The sequence below is a fragment of the Helicoverpa zea genome, chromosome 21 (genome assembly GCF_022581195.2).
Source record: "Helicoverpa zea isolate HzStark_Cry1AcR chromosome 21, ilHelZeax1.1, whole genome shotgun sequence".
In the NCBI taxonomy this organism is placed as follows: Eukaryota; Metazoa; Arthropoda; class Insecta; order Lepidoptera; family Noctuidae; genus Helicoverpa; species Helicoverpa zea.
The window spans coordinates 8,162,227-8,182,024 of NC_061472.1; the positions used below are offsets into that span (position 1 = coordinate 8,162,227).

General features: G+C 39.4%; 1 protein-coding gene and 1 pseudogene across 1 annotated transcript; one reads left to right on the forward strand and one right to left on the reverse strand.

The window, feature by feature from the left end:
• Positions 1-503: 503 nt before the first annotated feature.
• Positions 504-8,203, forward strand: LOC124640856 (odorant receptor Or2-like). The gene is made up of 5 exons (XM_047178791.1): positions 504-1,294; positions 1,433-1,532; positions 4,944-5,048; positions 7,149-7,304; positions 8,130-8,203. The coding sequence occupies exons 1-5, from the start codon at positions 504-506 to the stop codon at positions 8,181-8,183; spliced, it is 1,206 nt and encodes a 401-aa protein (XP_047034747.1). The 3' UTR covers positions 8,184-8,203.
• A 1,707-nt stretch (positions 8,204-9,910) lies between these two features.
• On the reverse strand, positions 9,911-16,682 carry LOC124641049 (annotated as a pseudogene).
• Positions 16,683-19,798: the final 3,116 nt, after the last annotated feature.

The following is a 19,798-nucleotide window of genomic DNA, read 5'->3' on the forward strand; positions in this document are numbered from 1 at the left end:
ATTGCAGTACTTTTCCCTGTGATTTGATTTCGATGACAGTCGATTATTGTCCAGTCAAAACAACGACTAAATAAAAAATGAAAAATAAGAAATTTGACAAAACTCAATTACCGAATGGCAACAGCACTGAGGCTCTTAATGACACACAGCGAGGATTTCACACAAAAGACTTGATTAAAACTCGTCCAGAATCCGCATTCATAGTAGTTGGGTTCATTCATTCTGTACATTTCGAGATAAAAACTGTGTCGCTATACGTCGGTCGGGACTGTCAACTTCTGAAATATGGAGGTCAGTGTAGAAAGGTTTGCGAAATAAAAATGCAAAACATTAAAAAAAAAAACTAAAGTTTGTACAAAATCCAAATATAAATAACACGCGCCGCTGGATTGTACTAGTTAAGCTAATTAAGTTAACATTTATATAAAAAGGTATTGCGTCAATTTCCATATTACGAGAAATCGCATTCATATTCACCTAGAACTAGAACTACTAACTCCAAAATGGTATTAAAATTCCTGGATCGTTTAGAAGACCCAAATAATCCATTATTAGGACCAACTGTATTGGCTCTCCGGTACGGAGGATTATGGCAAAAAGATCGAGTCAAACACTTTCTGTACAATTTGGTGCATTTTATAGCATTCCTATTTGTTGTATCCCAATATGTGGAACTTTGGATAATCAGGAAAAACTTAGAAATGGCTATGAGGAATCTGTCATTAACTATGCTCAGTACCGTCTGCGTTTTTAAAGCCTGCAATTTGATGCTGTGGCAAAATTCCTGGAAGGAGCTCATTGACTATGTATCTGAGTTAGAAAGGTCCCAACTGTCGAAAAACGACGCTGTGGTGAACAAAATAATTTCTGACTACGTAAAATATGCGCGAAGGGTCACTTATCTTTATTGGGCTTTGGTAACTGCAACTGTTGTCACCGTTATCTTAGCACCTCTTTTCATTTACTTATCATCCCCAAATTACCAGGAGAGTATAAAAAATGGTTCTGCACCATATCCAGAGATAATGAGCTCTTGGACTCCATTTGATAGGTCCAGAGGCTTGGGTTTTTGTGGAGCCACTTTGTACCAGATGTTGGCTTGTTTCTACGGAGGCACAGTGGTCGCAAATTTCGACTCTACCGCTGTAGTAATAATGACGTTTTTCACTGGACAGTTGAAGGTATTATCTGTTAATTGCGAACGACTGTTTGGTGATGGTAATGAGCTAGTTGATTATGATGAAACTGTGAAGAGGATTAAGGACTGTCATTTGCATCATTATTATATGGTGAAGTAAGTAGTTTGAAGACATCATATATTTAGTCATTTTTGCTAACAAATCAACGTGAAAGCAGTAGAACAATATATAGTATTTTTTTTTTGTCACAGTGCTAACTTCAGAATGTCTTAAAATACTGGTGTTTGTTTCAGATTTTCGTCGGTATTAAATTCATTACTTTCTCCAGTTTTGTTTTTGTATGTAATTATCTGCTCTCTAATGATATGTGCGAGTGCTGTACAGTTAACAACGGTATGTCTTTACTAGTTATCAAAAGTTAATCTTTTTTCATCAATCTTAATCTATACATATAATAAATCTGTAGAAAAGTAATTTTTGTACATTGAAGAAATTGACAAAAAAAATAGCCAGCATTTTAAAGAATAACTAACAGAACCCATTTCCAACATTTTTGTAATTTTTGTTTATGTATTTATATTTGTGTATTCTGTTTATCTGTTTGTTTGTTCGCGATTCACGTAAAATCTACGAATTCAATGCAGACAATGCTTATATACGAACGAATTCTACGTAACTTGGGGTATTACTTAGTTTTTGTTTCATCGAAATCGATTCACTCTATCAAAAGATATGATTAATTTAGTGAATTCAAGATGTAAAATATTACGACACGCAATCTATTTGTCAAAACTGTACATTTGAATGTTGTACTTATATTAGTTGATCGGCCTATTATTAATCTTTACACAGAAAACACACCTTTATAAGTAACTTCGGAAGAAAAAAAAATGAAAATTTTGTTTAGCCAAGGTTAAAGTAGCTCCATCTGTGGTAAAAATACATTAAATTTGTCAAAGGAGCGAGGTGGTAAATGACAATTAATTACCATACATTCTTTATAGAGGATTATTATTTCAACAGATGGAGTTGTGTATTTTCCGTAATTCACCATATTTTAACACGTAGTGTAATTTTTCGATAGACATTTCAATAGTGTTTGTCAGTTTGCCGTACCACATCAAAATCCAACTATATTATTACCTTGATGAAAGAAAAATTAATAGTTCTCAGCCAAATTGAAAACGGTGCCATCTAAATTATTTTTTGAAGATTACGTCAAAAATGATGACTTTAGTGGAACAATTAAATATCATTTAAAGTTACAGATGGAGTTCATATCAGGATTTTTTCATAAACATAGTTTAGCTTATCTTCCACTAATGTGGTGGCCTTAAAACAAATTACTTTGAGTGAGTAGCATTAAGTAGACCTTAATTATTTTTTCTGATGCAAAATATGTAAACTTAATCCTAGAAGAAATGAGGATCTATCTCTCGCAAGCGCTACTAAGCGTGAGGTAGGTAATGTAGGATTCTGTAGCTTTAAAAACAAGCCCAGATACACAGTGCAGATAAGATGGGAGCTTTCTCTATTTAATACCATACACACGTAAAATGCTTTATGCGTCTGAAAACGTACAAATTACGCGCCGCATACCGGAGACATGCTTACTTTCAACTTCTGATCGCAAATACACTGTTCACGATTACGAACAGTCTCAGTAAGACCCGAGCCAAGTCTAAAAAAACACCTTTTATATAAAACTACGTTTGATGTCATTTAATCACAAAGACAGAATTGTTCTCTGTTGCAAATCCTATCCACCTATATCCTATCCTAATCCAGAATGCATTGCAGGTGTGCATTGCACAAAAACCAATGGTATCCTATTCGAGAAGTCAAAAGAGTTGACCTGCCAACGTCAGCTTCTGCGCTAAGCAAGTGTTCTTAATAGTACCATCAGAATTACATTCATCGTTGAATGAGGTGAATAAATTTTCAGAAACCACAATAACAGTAGGAGCCAAAGCGTATTATCGCTTCATAGAGCTCTGATTGGCCCCAGGTGACCAAGTCAGGTCTGATTTGTTCGTTCATCAGATCTTTGAAAGTGTTTCGGTGGATACTTACTGTCGTCCTGTTTACGTGTGACACAAAATATGGTATATAAACGTCCTCCGCAATAGCGAAATTTTCCCGGTGTGCGGTAGTGACGCACAGTATACAACACTTCTGTTTCTTTTGATTTGCTGGCTCCACCAAGAAATGACAAATTGCGAGCGTACATTTTGAAAATCTTGGTAAAACTGCAGGTTTCAAGTACGAACACATGAAGTGGACTCTCACAGATACGTACATTTTGCCTATTCGTGAACTAATGCAAACATTTCGGTGGAGTCCCTCCCGGTTTAGACCTCCCCCACATTAGGCGTGCCCGGTCCTCGGGCGTGTGAGTAGCGCGTGCGTCGCGAGCACGCTGCGTGAGGGTCGCGTTTTGCTGCCCTGCAGCATTTGCAGCGCGCTCGACTTGACGTTTAACTGCTAAGGCGTTTAGCGGGCAGTGGGGATAGCGGGCGAAGGGGTAAGAACGCAACTCGAGCGCCGCGTGCCCGCCGCGAGCGCGTCGCTTGCACTCTTCACACATGCCGCAGGGCAACAAAACGCGACTTTCACGCAGCGCGCTCGCGACGCCCGCACTACTCACACGCCCGAGGATCGCGCACGCCTAATGTGGGGTCAGCCTTACCATAGTGAGTAAGTGCACAGAAAATCCCCAATTCATACAAGTCATACAAGTGTTTCTCCCCAGTAGTGAAACTATCCTACCCTATGCGCCTGATGATGATGATGACTCATTTTATCATCCATCCAGCTATTCCCCAACTATGTTGGTGTTGGGCTTCCAGTCACCGAATCTGTTTGAGTACCAATATTTTACCGAACGAAATTGTGTAAACACTTTTAATAACTCGGAGTATTTTATCCGACAAAATGTCTGCCGAAGCGTCAAGAGTGACGTAAAAAATGAAAGTTCCAATTTGAAAGGGCACACCGTGACACGGTTCATTTAAAAAATGACAATCCCTCCTATGTTGAGTTGAGTTTTTGAACTCACTTTTTTAGAGTGGTTCAGTGGTTCATACCTAAATTTAGTTTTCCGTACCCAAACTGTAAATATAGGAAGGATGCCCTTAGTTAAAATTGGCCTCGCCGTGGCTGTGGCCGTTGGTTCCATCAAAACAAAATAAAAAAAGAAAGACGTAGGTCAAGGAATATTTATTACTGCGAGAGAAGTTATCAAACATGAATATAACGAGTGTTTCAGAACCGGCAGACTTCAGACGTTTTTACTGTAGCATTCTTATCGATATTTTTGTATATGTTGAGAAACACTTCGAAACCTTCACTTCTAGGATCTTTGGTTCATGTAATTTTTATCGTTTTTGTTCCCTAGATATGGCATGTCTTTATAAAGTTCGATTATATAGCCTAGAACTTATTTTTCTTTCGTCGCTGTTCTCGAACAACGCACCTTCCTAAATGCGCTAGTCAGAATTTAGTAACTGCATCATTTAGACGACTGAATTTAGTAAAGTCTAACGGCCAGTTTCTTCATCAAAAGTTAAAGTTAAAGTTATGGCTAAAGTAATGTCTAAAGTAAAAGTAACGGTTAAATTCAATTTTTCTATTCATTTTGCTGTCACTTTAGCCTTGAAAAAACGAATTCGACCGTAACTTTTACTTTAGACATTACTTTAACTTTAAATTTTGATGAAGAAACTGGCCGTAATAAGCCCTTTAATCTGTAACCCTCAATTGAAGGAGGCTAATGATTATTGTTATATTTTTCCAATTTTCCAGGAAGGTACGGGCAATATGCAGCGTATTTGGATTGCGGAATACCTCATGGCCCTTATAGCGCAACTATTTTTATATTGTTGGCATAGCAACGATGTACTGTACATGGTTAGTGGATATAGCAATGTAATAAACTTGTCACTCACATGCTGATGTGGACTTGCTTACTTTGAACAGATAACCAACTGGATCGACAATCAGGTCAAATCTCTATTCGGGATAAAAGCATTTTCGTTCGATGTCGATAGTATCGTCATATGGCCGACAAAATCACGCACATGACAAAATTGACAGACACAAGCAAACTTTTACACACACTACATAGGAGTATGATTGGCGGTTCAGCCTGTAGTAATATCTACATGTATACCTATGTAATCTCTGACAGAGTGGACGGCACGGCGATGGCGTCTCCATAATATTAAATGCTCTAAGTGTTCATATTGAATCGTGCCGCGTTATTTTCATGACATTGCCTGAATTTCTGGCAACAATGACATAACAAAGGTGTTTTTGTTTTGTATTTTATCAGATATCCTACCTATGAGTTTTTTTATTGCTTCATAAAATTGGGTGAACAAACAACTACGATACAAGAAATGCTGAAACTAAAGTAATTATGTAGTTTGTTTGTTTGGTTTCGTAGAAATCTAGAAAATAATACTATTTGTTATCTATCTCACATTCAAATCTCACGTTATTACATGTTCAATTTACACAGCAAAGCCGTCTAAATAATATTGGCGTAAAAATGCGTTTTACTTTGTAGTCGGCAATTCCGTTTCATTATTTTCTGATGTGTGTGTTTGAAAATGGATAAATGGATCTCGATATCGATCGATTTATATTCGAAATGTTACCCAAAGCTTCTCTTCTGGCGTAATACAAAAGACGAAAATTTGTATCTCTTCCACTAATACCTGTTCAAATTTTGCTGAGCAAATAATCAAAAGATGTGGTTGACATACGCGTGTAGTTGAAGAATTTCTCTTCATATTTTCTAAGGTCCCAGTAATTTTGAACAAATGACCCATTTAAAGATCTTGTTTGTAAATAAGGTTGTACCCAGTATCTTCTATAGGCACGATTTCTTTTAATTTGACCGTATAAAAACCAAACAGTTAGTATAATGGCAGCGTCCTCAATGAGTTCCACACTATTAACCATTTTTATCAAAACTATCTTGATGCTCACTACTGCACGACCACCATAGAGAACGGCGAATAAATGAGAGCCGCCGTACGTGAATCTGTGAATCTACAAAACGCACCTACGCGCGTGAGTGCGCAAAAAACCCGCACGATGATGCAGATCTGCACTCCCGCAGGAACGCGCGTAGGTGCGTCGACACGCAATATGCAGCATGTTGCGGGGCAGTGTGAACATCCCCTTACAAATCCAAATGTATAAGGAATCCATCTTTTGGAAAAACTGTTGTATTACAGATATAATTCAACAGTTTTTCCGACGTTCTGTCACCAATTTACCGGCGATGTAAAAGAAAATGTTGCTGCAAAGTCATAAAAGGAAGTTAGAGAGGTTGGAAGCTAATTTGAATAGATTAACGTCGCTTTTCGTTTCGCAGTTTTCAATGAAATTTGAAATGTCACATTCATAATTTAAACTACTGGTATATGAAACAAGTTTATAAAGGTCTTACGGGACGTGAATTCGTAACCTGCTTTGATTCACTTTAAACTGCGGAGCGGTCATTATTTATTTATAATGCACTTCAAATTTTCCGCAATTTCTGTGTTTTTAATTAATGTTTAGTTCTTTTGTTTTATTTGAGAGTCTATTGTTAAAAAGCGTTAAAGACAGAATTAAGTCGAAAGTCAAGTAATATTAAACGTCTTAAGGCAATGTCTCCATGAACTGCAAATATTGAAGAAGGTATCCTATATCAGGTTTTTCTACGTAGATCTACGATAGCAATTTCCTTAATGTACAATCGCAATCTTACGTGTTTGTGTAATATATAAAGTAACACAGATTTTGTCTTAATTGAAGATGTCTTAAGTGCCTATAATTATAAAATTCACAAAAAAATACTTTAGTAATCGGTATTGTATTTTCATTCATAATGCACAAACTATTCGTGCTTCTATTGTTAAAAATATTATTTTGTACCTACAAAATGTACTATAATGTTTTACCTTAAAAATATTTCAGTTTGAATATGTTTTAAATATTGTTTTTTCTTCATAGAGTAATAAAGTTGATGATGGAGTATACAGCAGCGCTTGGTGGTCTCAAAACGTGCGCATACGTAGAAGTTTGCTCCTGCTAGGAGGGCAACTACGCAGACCTATCATATTCACTGCTGGGCCATTCACTTTACTCAACATGGCTACTTTTGTCGCTGTAAGTTATTTTGTTCTTCTTTAAATTTTACCTCAAAGCGTCCAAGACCGATTTCAGCCTCTGTGGCTGATTCCATATAAGGACATCAGCCAGCTGCACAGGACATAATTATAGCACACACGCATTTGCGCAGACACAGGTACGTCACACGGTCATATCCCGATGGGACAGTAATCCAACACGACCGGGGAGAGATCGGGCGTAGAACCGACATTACTTGCACTCTGATACACGAGTGCATTAATCACCATTTCCAAACCCACAAAGTGATTTCGGCCCGTTCCGGGAATCTAACCCAAAACCTCAAGCACTACAGTCGCGTTTGCTACTACTAGACCAACGAGGCAGTAATATTAAACTTATGAGCTAAGATTGTTTTCTAATTACAAGATTTCTAAGACTTTGAGAAAATTGGCATTTCTCAGCTACTTTTCAACGTAGCTTCTTTTGTAAAAGTTATTTTGATACAGTAAAAAGATAAAGTAGCATTTTAAAGTACAAAAGATTCTTAAGAGGTACTTCTATTCTTTGTGAGTGAAATGAACCACCTGTATTCAGAAATGTGAATAGAAAACCCGTGCAATTTTGAGATAATCCTTAGAACTTAAGTATTTTACAATTTATTCGATTTTCAGTGTTGTTCAAAGCAATAATGAGGTTTAAGACAAGACTAATGTATAATTTCTAGTTTAAAAATTATAATAAAGTTATCCGTATGTTATCATATTATATGCAGTCTCTAATTAACAAAGGTATATGCATGTATTTACCGATGTAATTTGGTTATTTTTTTTCATAAAATAATTTAGAAAATTTTGATTTCAGATTATGAAAGGCTCGTACAGCTACTACACGCTTTTAGCAAAGAAGGACGATTGATTTCAACAATATATTCAAATCCAAATGTACCGTAATTTTAATTTGATTTAACGCACATTTCTCTGTATTTTGCGATTGGAAATTCGATGTCAATAATTAAGCACTATGGAATGTAGTTTATAATTAAAATTCTGTGTAAAATTAAATTACGCAATTCACAAAATCACCTCATTGCTTTTCATTTCTATTTAAAGTTTTTATTAATTTCATGTTAATTCAATTGGAATGACCCGATTAAATTAATTACACATAATATATTAATTATGATCACATTCACTCTGAAGATCTCCTTGGCAAACATGGAGGAGCTTTCAAATAAAAATAAAATCACAGATTCGTCTACATTGAGTAGTGTTTTTTGTTAATATTTTACACTTATGCAGGAAAAGTAAATACATGATTTTGCTAAGTTGGTTTAAAGCAACACATGTTTGGATTTGACTATTCATTAATTTTTACATTTCAAACCTCCCCACTCAGAGTCATTTAATGGTTACTTAAGCCATTCCTTAGTGAAGAATTTGTATGACATTCCGTCACTAAGGAGTGACTTAAGTAATCATTAAATGTTGAGTCAGGAGGAAAGTCTTGTCGAATTTACTTTCGGGACACACTGCCAATTCCAGACGTGTTTCTTGAATGTTTCCAAATATTTTTCAACGTTTTGTACAAAACCCGTTTTTAATGTTTCCTATGCGTTGGTTCGTGAACTTAAGATTTAATTGCGCTCCCTCATCTCCGCTATGCCGGGTAATATAAATTTACAAATACTGTTTTAACTATCGGCCGGCATCACGCAATAAACACGTGAGGATGCAGTAAACAAACATAAATAAACTTTCATGCGTGGACATTACACGTGACTTGTCATCTACAGCTCACCGGAATCTGTTTTTATGTTGTAAACAACCGCTGAGTAGCAGCCTGGCTAGCTCGTTTGTGATAATCTGATTCAGAATTTTGAATTGACATATGCATATGCAATTAATCATTTTACGGAGCATAATTAGACTGTTTCGTGAATTAAATAATAAGTTTAAATAAAATAACTTTCAGAAAGAAGCAACATTCAAAGCTTTTTGCAATATTTTATATCTTTAGTGAAATAAATAAAGTTCTCTTTACATATAAAAAGCGAGTGAAGTTAGAGTATGTACAGATAGATAAATAAACTATAGTTAAAACAGGTACGTAATAATTTAATCCTTTTATGAACAAAATGAAGTAAAAAGATTAAAATCCCATCTAACCGTAATTTTGCTAAGCTGTTAATCTGATGCTTCAACGTTTTTTCCTCCATTTTTGGGTCTCGTGTTCGCGCCGAAATCTTTCTAAAGCCGCATGAAATATTACAAACAGTAAAATTTGGTTCTGTGATGTAGCGTAAATTTTTAACCACAATAACACAGTGAGTCCTGAGAGATTGAAATAGGGATTTTCGGTCAGTGGGTCGATTTTCTTAAGTACTACCAGCTTCCCGATTCCAGATTCCTGATACCAGATTCCTGATACCAAAAATGTATCGTGTATGTGAAAAAAACAAAGATGTATCGACCCAAAACCCGGAATCAGTCGAAAATTTACTAGTGCGAAAGCTATGTATAAGTTTTCGGAATAGGTACCTAATGATGATGTCCTCCTAGCCGATCGTCGGTTGTTCTCATATAAGAAGATGTATTTGTGAACTCGTATGTAAACTATACATAGGAGTATTTCTCCATCATCAGTCAGGAGTATTTCATTATTATTTTGATACATTTGTTGTGGGACTTTCCTTTGTTTTCCAACATCCAGCCACCTAGAACCCCGTTCATTACAAAAAGTTGAATTTTGAATTTAGCTCTCGAATGATTGGGTGAATTGCGAGGCTGAAAATTACTGACCCGAAGGGATCACCCTGTTGGCAAGCAACTGCGGATTCCAATAGGTTGTCTTTGATATAATACTGAAGAAAACTGTAAATTTTGGGTACTTCTTTTTGTGCTTCAGCCAGCAATGTGTCCCGGTTGACAGAAATAAATGCATTTTTGGTGTCAACCTTCAGGATGACATCTCCATTGCCACAATTTCGGTAGGCTGACAAAGCATGTATGGCAGCCTCGCAACCCTCTTTGGAAGCGTATCCTATCTGCAGGGGCTGAAATTTGTTCGAAAGTTTCTCACTGTATTTACAACAGATTTTAGGTGCCATACGGCGATATGTTGTTCCCACGGCAATGGGACGAATACCGCCATCCTTATCCGGAGAGCATGGCGCCACAACATCGCTGCTGAAAAGTATTCTGGCTGCACCTCTGATATCACCTTCACCTAACTTTGAATTAATTAAATTGGCTATACCCCTTCCATTGTGCCGGTAATTAAGAATCAATTTGATGCCGAAATATTTCAATTTTCTTTTATTTGGGATGTCAAAGATTTTTTGAATGGCCTCGCATCACGGGGAACCCGCTTTAAAATGGGAACAGAGTTTTTTAATTTTTAAAGCTTTTGCCAAATGGGAACATTATTTGGTATAATACTGTGTGTAACTGTGGGCCAGGTTGAAAGGTGTTTAAATTTGGAGGTAGTGAAAAACTTTGGGGTCTTTGTATTTTTCCGATGTGGATATTCAGACTCCGCTTACCTTTAAAGTACCGTGCCAGGGTACAGTGCGGGCATCGCTCCATAGTATCTAGCGATACAGAAGGTTGACTAGCACTTCTCGCCGCATCGCTACTGTTCATATCTCTTATATTCACAAAAAGTCTATCAAAAGGCACTGATGACAGACGTCACTGGCGTGGCGCCCTGACGCGCGTTTCATTCGTGCTCTATGTATTTCTTACTGATGAAATAATTATTAGATTTTTTACATTTTAGGTCCTGAACAACATTTTGTATTCTTCGATTGAATTCTACTGTGTCTGGTTTTCTTTTTAAGATGCTTAAGTTGCCTATGACATTTACTTTGCCGTAGAGAAGTTCGCATCTTTTTGTATTCCCTCCCAGAAATTGGGCAATATTGGGATTTTCGGGAATATTTTTTTATTCGTGCATTCCACGACTCCACCATATTATTTGTTCTGTCAAATTGTTTGTATAAATTCCATGTTGTGGAAAGAACATCATGCTCAAGCCACGTTTTAACAAAATAATCATTGAATGCTGTGACTTGAGAACTTTTTATATACTTTCTTCCATTCCACCCTTCGTCTTAAAAGTTTGTCGGCAAGTGTGCCAATTGTGTACACAGTTTGACTTGGATTACACACATTTTTGATTTATTAAGCCCAAGGTGTTTAGATTTTCACCATAAACTACGACTAAAATGAAAATAACATCCAACGATTTTAATATCTGGAAATTAATTTACGTTACATTCTAGGTCCTGAACAATATTTTTTATTCTTCGGTTGAATTCTACTGTTTCTGGTTTTCTTTTTGGGATGATTAAGTTGCCTATGACATTTACTTTGCTGTAGTAGAAGTTCGCATCTTTTAGTATTCTCCCCCATAAATTGGGAATTAGTGGTATTTCGGGAATATTTTTTTTATTCCCGCATTCCACGACTCCACCATATTATTTGTTTTGTCAAATTGTTTGTATAAATTCCATGTTATGGAAAGAACGTCATGCTCAAGCCACGTTTTAACAAAATAATCATTGATTGCTGTGACTTGAGCACTTTTTAAAATTTCTTCCATTTTATACAGACACCCTTCTAACAAGTTTGGCGGCAAGTGTGCCAATTGTGTGCACAGTTTAACGTGGATTACACACCGTTTTTTTTTATTAAGTCCAAGATGTTTAGATTTTCGCGATAAACTACGACTAAAATGAAAATAACATCCAACAATTTTAACATCTGGATTTTTTAAATGATTTTTTACATTCTAGGTCCTGAACAATATTTTTTATTCTTCGGTTGAATTCTACTGTTTCTGGTTTTCTTTTTAAGATGCTTAAATTGCCTATGACATTTACTTTGCCTTAGAGAAGTTCGCATCTTTTTGTATTCCCCCCTCCCCCCAGAAATTGGGCAATATTCGGATTTTCGGGAATATTTTTTTTATTCGTGCATACCACGACTCCACCATATTATTTGTTCTGTCAAATCGTTTGTATAAATTCCATGTTTTGGAAAGAACATCATGCTCAAGCCACGTTTTAACAAAATAATCATTGAATGCTGGCAAAGCAAGGTGATTAGATTTTCGCCATAAACTACGACTAAAAAGAAAATAACATCCAACAATTTTGACATCTGGAAATAAATTTCTTATTGCCAAAATGGCACCTACCTCGAAATCAATCGAAATATGTGTGGGCTTTCATTCTTTCACTTGGCTTTTTATCATCTGAAATAAAATTTCATATGTAGTCTTTGTTTTATCGGGAAACAATGCATATAGCACGGTGACCACATTAACATACTCTTAATTGTTGCCGATGTCTGCATGAAGAGTGTATACTTGGCAGAATCACTTTGGAAAACTACCTTTTTTTTGGTTCAAAAAAATATTATTTATTTTAAAAAGTTAAAATATATTCAAAAAGCGGAGTCACACTCAAAAACGACTCGACAGGTCTTTGGAAACTTACCCGAAAAATGAAAGGTTTATTTACATAGTAGTTCTGTTTAAGAATTATTAGACAATTGATGAAATGTCATATTTGAATGTTTTTAAGCATTAAGCATTTCAAATTGTTATTAATCGTTAATTATTTTCGTAGCGGTAGGTAATATAATTTCAAATGTATCAACGGCCACAGCTATTTAGATATGTTTTTTTTCCTGTGGACAATACTCGCTGGAGAAGTTACTGGCGTTACTGCAATCTCCGTTGAAACCCCATGACTCTCAGTATTATTGGAAAAGACAAACTTACCTGGGAAACAGGGAAGTGGACGGGAAAGAATCTACCAACGACGGGGCACTCGATGCCGGCCGGCCAGCGGGAAACTTCCTCCGCACTTACTTCAGTAATGTCTTTCCACGTGTCAGGGTGATACAGGCACTAACGGTCAGCACTTCCAGCAAGAGTTTTTCATACTTTTTTAATCGCGCGACGAACCGCGTGCATTACCAATATTTTGACAGTCAGAAGAGGGAAAAAAACAAAAGCAAAACCCGTCATGGCAGGAAAAATAACAATGACAGAAATGAGGATTGACCAAGAAGTCTGTACGTCCTGTGCATATATATTTTAGAATGTATACTTACTATTACAACTTAGTCAAATGTTGAATAAACAGTGGCTTAAAACGATTTCTTATTATAAAGGGTCGAGTTTCTAATGAAACCAAAAAATGCTTTAAATGTTTTAATAAAAAATAATTAATTTAATACTTTGTTTCATTTGCACCGATATAAGTTAATTTCACTCATCAGTAGCTCATGGTTTTCTCAAAATCAATTTTTGACACTTTTTGTTCGACGCGTGTTCCACTGTGCCGCAGTGCGAACCTCTTGTGGTGCGAAACGACGAACTACCCAAAAAACTGCTTTTTCCAAGGAGTGACAAAAGATTATTTTTTATCTCAGTTGCTTTTTAAAGTTTATTTCCATTTTCCGAATATCACAAAAGTAAGAATTCCCTCATTAAAACATTAAGCTGATTGTGAACAATTTACCCAAATCCGACTTTAAAAGGGATTTTAAACTTTACATCATATTTTTGCGGTATTAGATATGGCAGAGCGGTTTTACCACTTTGTTGGAATAATCCTTTTGCTCTAATTTATGCAAAGTTTTAATATTGTTTGTGGAACATATTACATTTTTATTAGGTGTAAAGGGTGAAAGGAAAAAGAAATGGAAAATAGGCAACATTTTAATTTTTGACGTGATTCAGAATAGTGATATATTTTTCTTTTAACAATATATTATGTAATGTATACACTATATATACAAACTTAAACTACTTATCTTTATACAAAAATAAAATACTTTAAGGAGATGAATTTCACACGAAGATTTTGTGTCGACTTATTTATTTAAACGGGCGGCGCCCTATTTATATGTGTACGCCTGCGACAACGAAAATCAGCTTTTGAAAATTTAAAATTTTGAATTTGACATTTGAACGTATTGTATTTTTCTTCATGACTATTGAAGGTTGCCAGTCGAAAAGGTTGTATGCGTTTCATGTCGCTACATCACTCCCCCCTAAGCGAAGCGAACGTTTGGTTTAACTGTGCGGCCGGAACGAGTGACGATTGTGTCACGCTGTGGTTTTGCCGCTGCTGCTGGTTGTGGCACTATGCTCGGGAAGCGTGATGGCGACGCTTGTTGCTTATTCTGCATGCTTGAGGAAGTGGGAGTGATTTCTTCTTCGTTAAGTAAGTATGCCGGTTTCAATCTGTCGATAGAGACGACTGCTGTACGCAAAGGCATCTGGATGGTAAATTGTTTTTCTCCTCGATGTATGACTTCGAATGGACCGTCGGTGAATATTGTGAGGTGATTGCCATCTATCAATCTTCGAAGATGTTGAACAGCGGTGTACATGGCTAATAATTCGCGATCGTACACGCTGTATCTTCGTTGAGTTTCTTCGCTCATGGATTTTGAGAAAAATGCCTGTGGTTTCCCAAACTTTGTCGACCTTTTGTTGAAGGACGGCGCCGATGCTAGTATTCGATGCGTCAGTGTATAAACTTAGCGGCGCGTTGGGAATCGGGTGCGTTAGCGTTGTTGCTTGGAGTATGCTTTGTCGGCATTTCTCAAAAGCTTGTTCTGCCTCTTGTGACCATGTTGTTTCAAGCCAGTCTTGTTGCCAATATGTTGCCGCGAGGTTCTCGGTGAGTCGGAACTGGCTGCTACGGCGGTGCTGCGAATCCCAGTGGGTCGGGACCGGCGCTGCGAGAGTTGCACAGCGCCGCGCTAGTGGCTAGCGGCTGCTTCGGCGAGGGAGATTCTCGACCGGCCGAAGTGCAGTGAGCTGGAGCCAAGGTCGCTGGATGTGGCTGAGGGTGCTGACCAGGAATGTGCGTCCGCACATGCTGGTGGTCAGGGATACTCGTTTGAAGCTGGCTGGCTTGAGGAAGGTCTTGCTGTTGACGCGACGATGAGCGATAGCGAGAACGGGAGGGAGGGTGGCGGCGGTGTGTCGCGCGCCGATGGCTTGTAGGTACGTGGTTATAACATTTTGCTGCGCACCGTCGCTGTAGTGGATGAGGCGTTTGAAGCGACGGTGGCGATTGAAGCAGATAGCAGATTTTGTTTTCACATCACGTCGGGGTCACCAATTAAGGAGATGAATTTCACACGAAGATTTTGTGTCGACTTATTTATTTAAACGGGCGGCGCCCTATTTATATGTGTACGCCTGCGACAACGAAAATCAGCTTTTGAAAATTTAAAATTTTGAATTTGACATTTGAACGTATTGTATTTTTCTTCATGACTATTGAAGGTTGCCAGTCGAAAAGGTTGTATGCGTTTCATGTCGCTACATACTATATACAAAATATATATAAACATAAAACATATGTATATAAAAGAACATCGATCAGGTGTCGAAGTATTCCTCCGCATCACTGTCCTCCGGAATCATGCCCAGAAGACTGGCTGCATTGCCACGTTGAATGGCAATGCTAATTCTTTGTCCAAAGAATAAGCCAGCCCTCTGGTCACGCGAAGCGTCGACAAGCCTTTTCGCGATGTCCTATAAATAAATAGTTTAAGTAAATCCTTCACTATAATTATTTATGTTGGTATGTACTTACAGCGTTCCAGAAAAAATGTACGTCTTTAAAAATACATGGTGTTATTTACAAGTATTTAATCAAATGTGTTTGTTTTTTTAAAGGAAGTTTTATAATAACAAATATATTTTAAAAGTGTGTGTCAAATGCACTTGTACTGATTAGTATTATATATTATGAGATTTATATGAGATTAGATATTATTATGATGTGGTGGCGGGTAGGTGTCCCGGCACCAACAAGCTTCATGGAAATTTAACCTGTACGGCACTAGCCTTAAGGCGCAGAGTAGCGTGGCGGTATAGCAGACGCAGCAGAGAAGGAGGATAGTAATGACGGTTTCTTGAGGAATGAATAGTGTTATTAACTCGATTTAAATATATATAATCAGCATTTACAAAGGATCACAATTACAAGCAAGGCAACAAGCACGGATAGCACGGGAGTTGTCGTTCGTACGCGTAGTTAAAGCACACTGGCCGGCGGTCCCAAGAAATGCATTCGGCGCGTGCACCGCTGCGCGTGTGTGTGTGTAGCGGCGTCGACCACCACATCACCTGATTTAAGGCCGCGGTACAAAATCATAAGCGATGGCGATTTTCTTCAAATTGTAAGGTGGTGGCCCAAGTGATATTCCGCTACATATTCCCCCCGGCCAGACCGTGACTACGGTCGATAGAAATCCGGGAACTTCACTCGTCTACCGCTTCTGGTACTCTTCTTGCCCTCTGTTGTAGTAGCAGTAGCCGTGGTGTTGCTAGTGACAGTTTCTTCTGCTGCTGTTGTAACTGGAACTTCCCTCTCATCTAGCGTCGTATAGGCAGGTTTCAGTCTGTCTACGGAGACGTTGTTAAATTTCCCTTTAATATCTATCTCGAAGTACTAAGGCTGTCTCCGTATAACCTTGTAAGGTCCAGCATATGGTGGTTCCAGTGAGCTTCTAACATGGTCTCGGCGAACGAAGACATGCGAGCAGGAATGTAGACCCCGCGGCACGTAGAAGGGTGAATCAGCGCTGCTGGTGTGCCAAGAAGTAGGTTTCGGGCTAATCTTGGCCATGTGAGCCCGTAGACGTGTGGCATACTCTGTGACGTCAGCTGTGGTGTAGTCATCTTTAGGAGACAGGAACTGTGCAGGTAAGCTCAACGTTTCTCCGTAGACCAACTCAGCAGGCGTGGCGTGAATGTCTTCCTTCCACGAGTTACGCATGCCAAGAAGAATCAGTGGAAGGGCTTCTGTCCACTGTGAAGGAGCATGGCACATGATGGCGGCCTTCAGTTGACGATGCAGCCGCTCTACGATGCCATTCGCAGCCGGGTGGTAGGCGGTTGTGCGGAAGTGATGTGCGCCCACCAAGGATGTGAGAGCCTTGAACAGATGACTCTCGAATTGGCGACCACGGTCCGTGGTCACCCGCGCCGGGCAGCCAAACCTGGCTATCCAACCAGACACCAGGGCAGCTGCGCAGGTCTCCGCCGTTATATCCTTCAAGGGATACACCTCAGGCCACCGAGTAAATCGGTCGATGACAGTGAGGCAGTACCTGTAATCATTAGAAGGGGTTAAGGGCCCTACGAGGTCAAGATGTATGTGGGAAAATCGGGAAGAAGGTGTAAGGTAAGAGGAAAGTGGAGATTTAGTGTGACGTGAGACTTTACACGTCTGGCATTGTAGACATTGCCTAGCCCACTCTCTACAATCCTTGCGTATCCCTGGCCACACAAAGTGTTGAGTTACCAGTCGCACTGTAGCAGAACTTCCAGGATGATGCAGGTTATGCAGTGACTTGAAAACCTCTTTTCTTAGAGCCGGCGTTATGTACGGACGAGGAGTCTGCTGAGAGCAGTCGCAATATACAGGTAAGTTATTGCTGTAAGTAGACGCTACCTTTCTAAGTCTAAGCGTGGAGCCATGAAGAAGCAGGTCTTGCAGTTCTGGATCTTCTTCCTGAAGCTTTGCAAGATCTTCGAAGTTTATGGCTGCAGATATCTCCTCGATGCGCGACAAGGCGCCGGCGACAACGTTCTCATTGCCAGGTAAGTATCGTAGGTCTGTAGTGAATTGTCCTATAAAATCTAAGTACCTGAATTGTCGAGGCGAGCAACTGTCTCTGTTTGTCTTAAAGGCGAAGATAAGTGGCTTGTGATCTGTGAAAATTGAGAACTTCCTAGCCTCAACCATGTGTCGAAAGTACTTTATGGCCTCATAGATGGCAAGTAGCTCACGGTCGTACGGGCTGTACTTCCTCTGAGCATCACTAAGCTTGTGCGAGAAGAAGGCTAATGGCTGCCAGTTGTCAGCTTTCCGCTGCTGAAGAACCGCGCCGATTGCGGTATCAGATGCATCTGTCACAATTGCTAACTCTGCTGATGCATCAGGATGGGCTAGAAGAGTTGCCTTAGACAGCGATGATTTAGTATCGTCGAATGCCTTTAGCAATCCCGGTGTCATATTAACCGGATGTGAGCCTTTTACCTTTGAGCCAGCGAGAACGTTGTTTAGTGGTGCTTGAATTCTAGCGGCATTCGGAATAAATCGACGGTAAAAATTGATGATCCCGAGGAACCGGCGCAGTTCTTTTACAGTCTTGGGAACTGGGAATTCCTGAATGGCCTGCACCTTGGCTTCTACCGGTTTTGTGCCCTCGGCTGACACGTCATATCCCAGGAAAACGACTTTCGACTGTCCAATTTTGCATTTGGCTGTGTTTACCACAATACCGTACTGTTTAAGACGCTCGAACAGTATACGCAAGTGTACCTTGTGCTCATCCGGAGATGCTGAGAAGACCAGGATGTCGTCCACGTACCCATAGCAGAACTCGAGTCCAAGGAGGACCTCATCGATGAACCTTTGGAAGGTTTGAGCCGCGTTCCTCAAGCCAAAGGTCATAAAAGGGAACTCGAAAAGACCAAAGGGCGTCGTTATCGCCGTCTTTGGAATGTCTTCAGGGTTAATAGCGATCTGGTTGTACGCTTTGACAAGATCTATTGTGGAGAAGGTGGCACACCCAGATAGCTGGTGAGAAAAGTCGTAGATGTGACGTATATACTTAACGCCCGCACCATACCTGTCAGGTATGGTGCGGGCGTTAAGTGCTCTGTAGTCACCGCACGGTCTCCATCCATCATCCTTCTTCTTCACTAGATGCAGAGGCGCTGACCAAGCGCTTTCAGAGCGTCGAGCTACTCCGTTCTCCAGCATGCTCTCGAACTCCTTCTTCGCGATTTGCAGTCGAGTTGGGTCAAGGCGCCTGGGCTTGCAAGCTACCGGTGGACCTGGTGTTGTCCTTATGAAATGTAAAGTGTTGTGCTTAGCCGGTAATTGTTTACCTGGAGGCCGTGTCATCTCCGGGAATTCGCGTAAAATGTGATGGTAATCAGTGTCGCCCACAACAGCCTTTACAGATGCGATGTCCGCTGCGCTACAGCTTGCAGCAGGTACCGACAAAGCCGTGACGTTGTCGATCAATCGCTGGTTTCTGCAATCTATTAAAAGGTTATAGAAGCTTAGAAAATCAACACCGATAATGGCCTTCCCCACGTCAGCAATAGTGAAACTCCAGCTATAGTTCCTCCTAAGACCTAGATTTAGTTGCAGTTGAATAGGCCCGTAGGTATGAATCACGGTGTTGTTGGCGGCTACCAGATCATATCGAGATCGAATGCAGGGCGTCTTGACAGCTGACCGAGGAAAAACGCACAAGTCAGAACCAGTGTCCACAAGGTACTGCATTTTTGAAGTCCGGTCAGTTATAAATAGACGGCCTGAAGAAGTAGGGCAGTCGTTAGCCGCTACTTGCGACCGCCCTTCCCGTTTTCCGACCTATACGTACAGGGTTGTTTGCAGTTCTTAGCCAAGTCCCCGTATGTATAATGATAAAAACAGTGTGGGTGATTTGAAGGTGGCTGCCGTGGTCTAC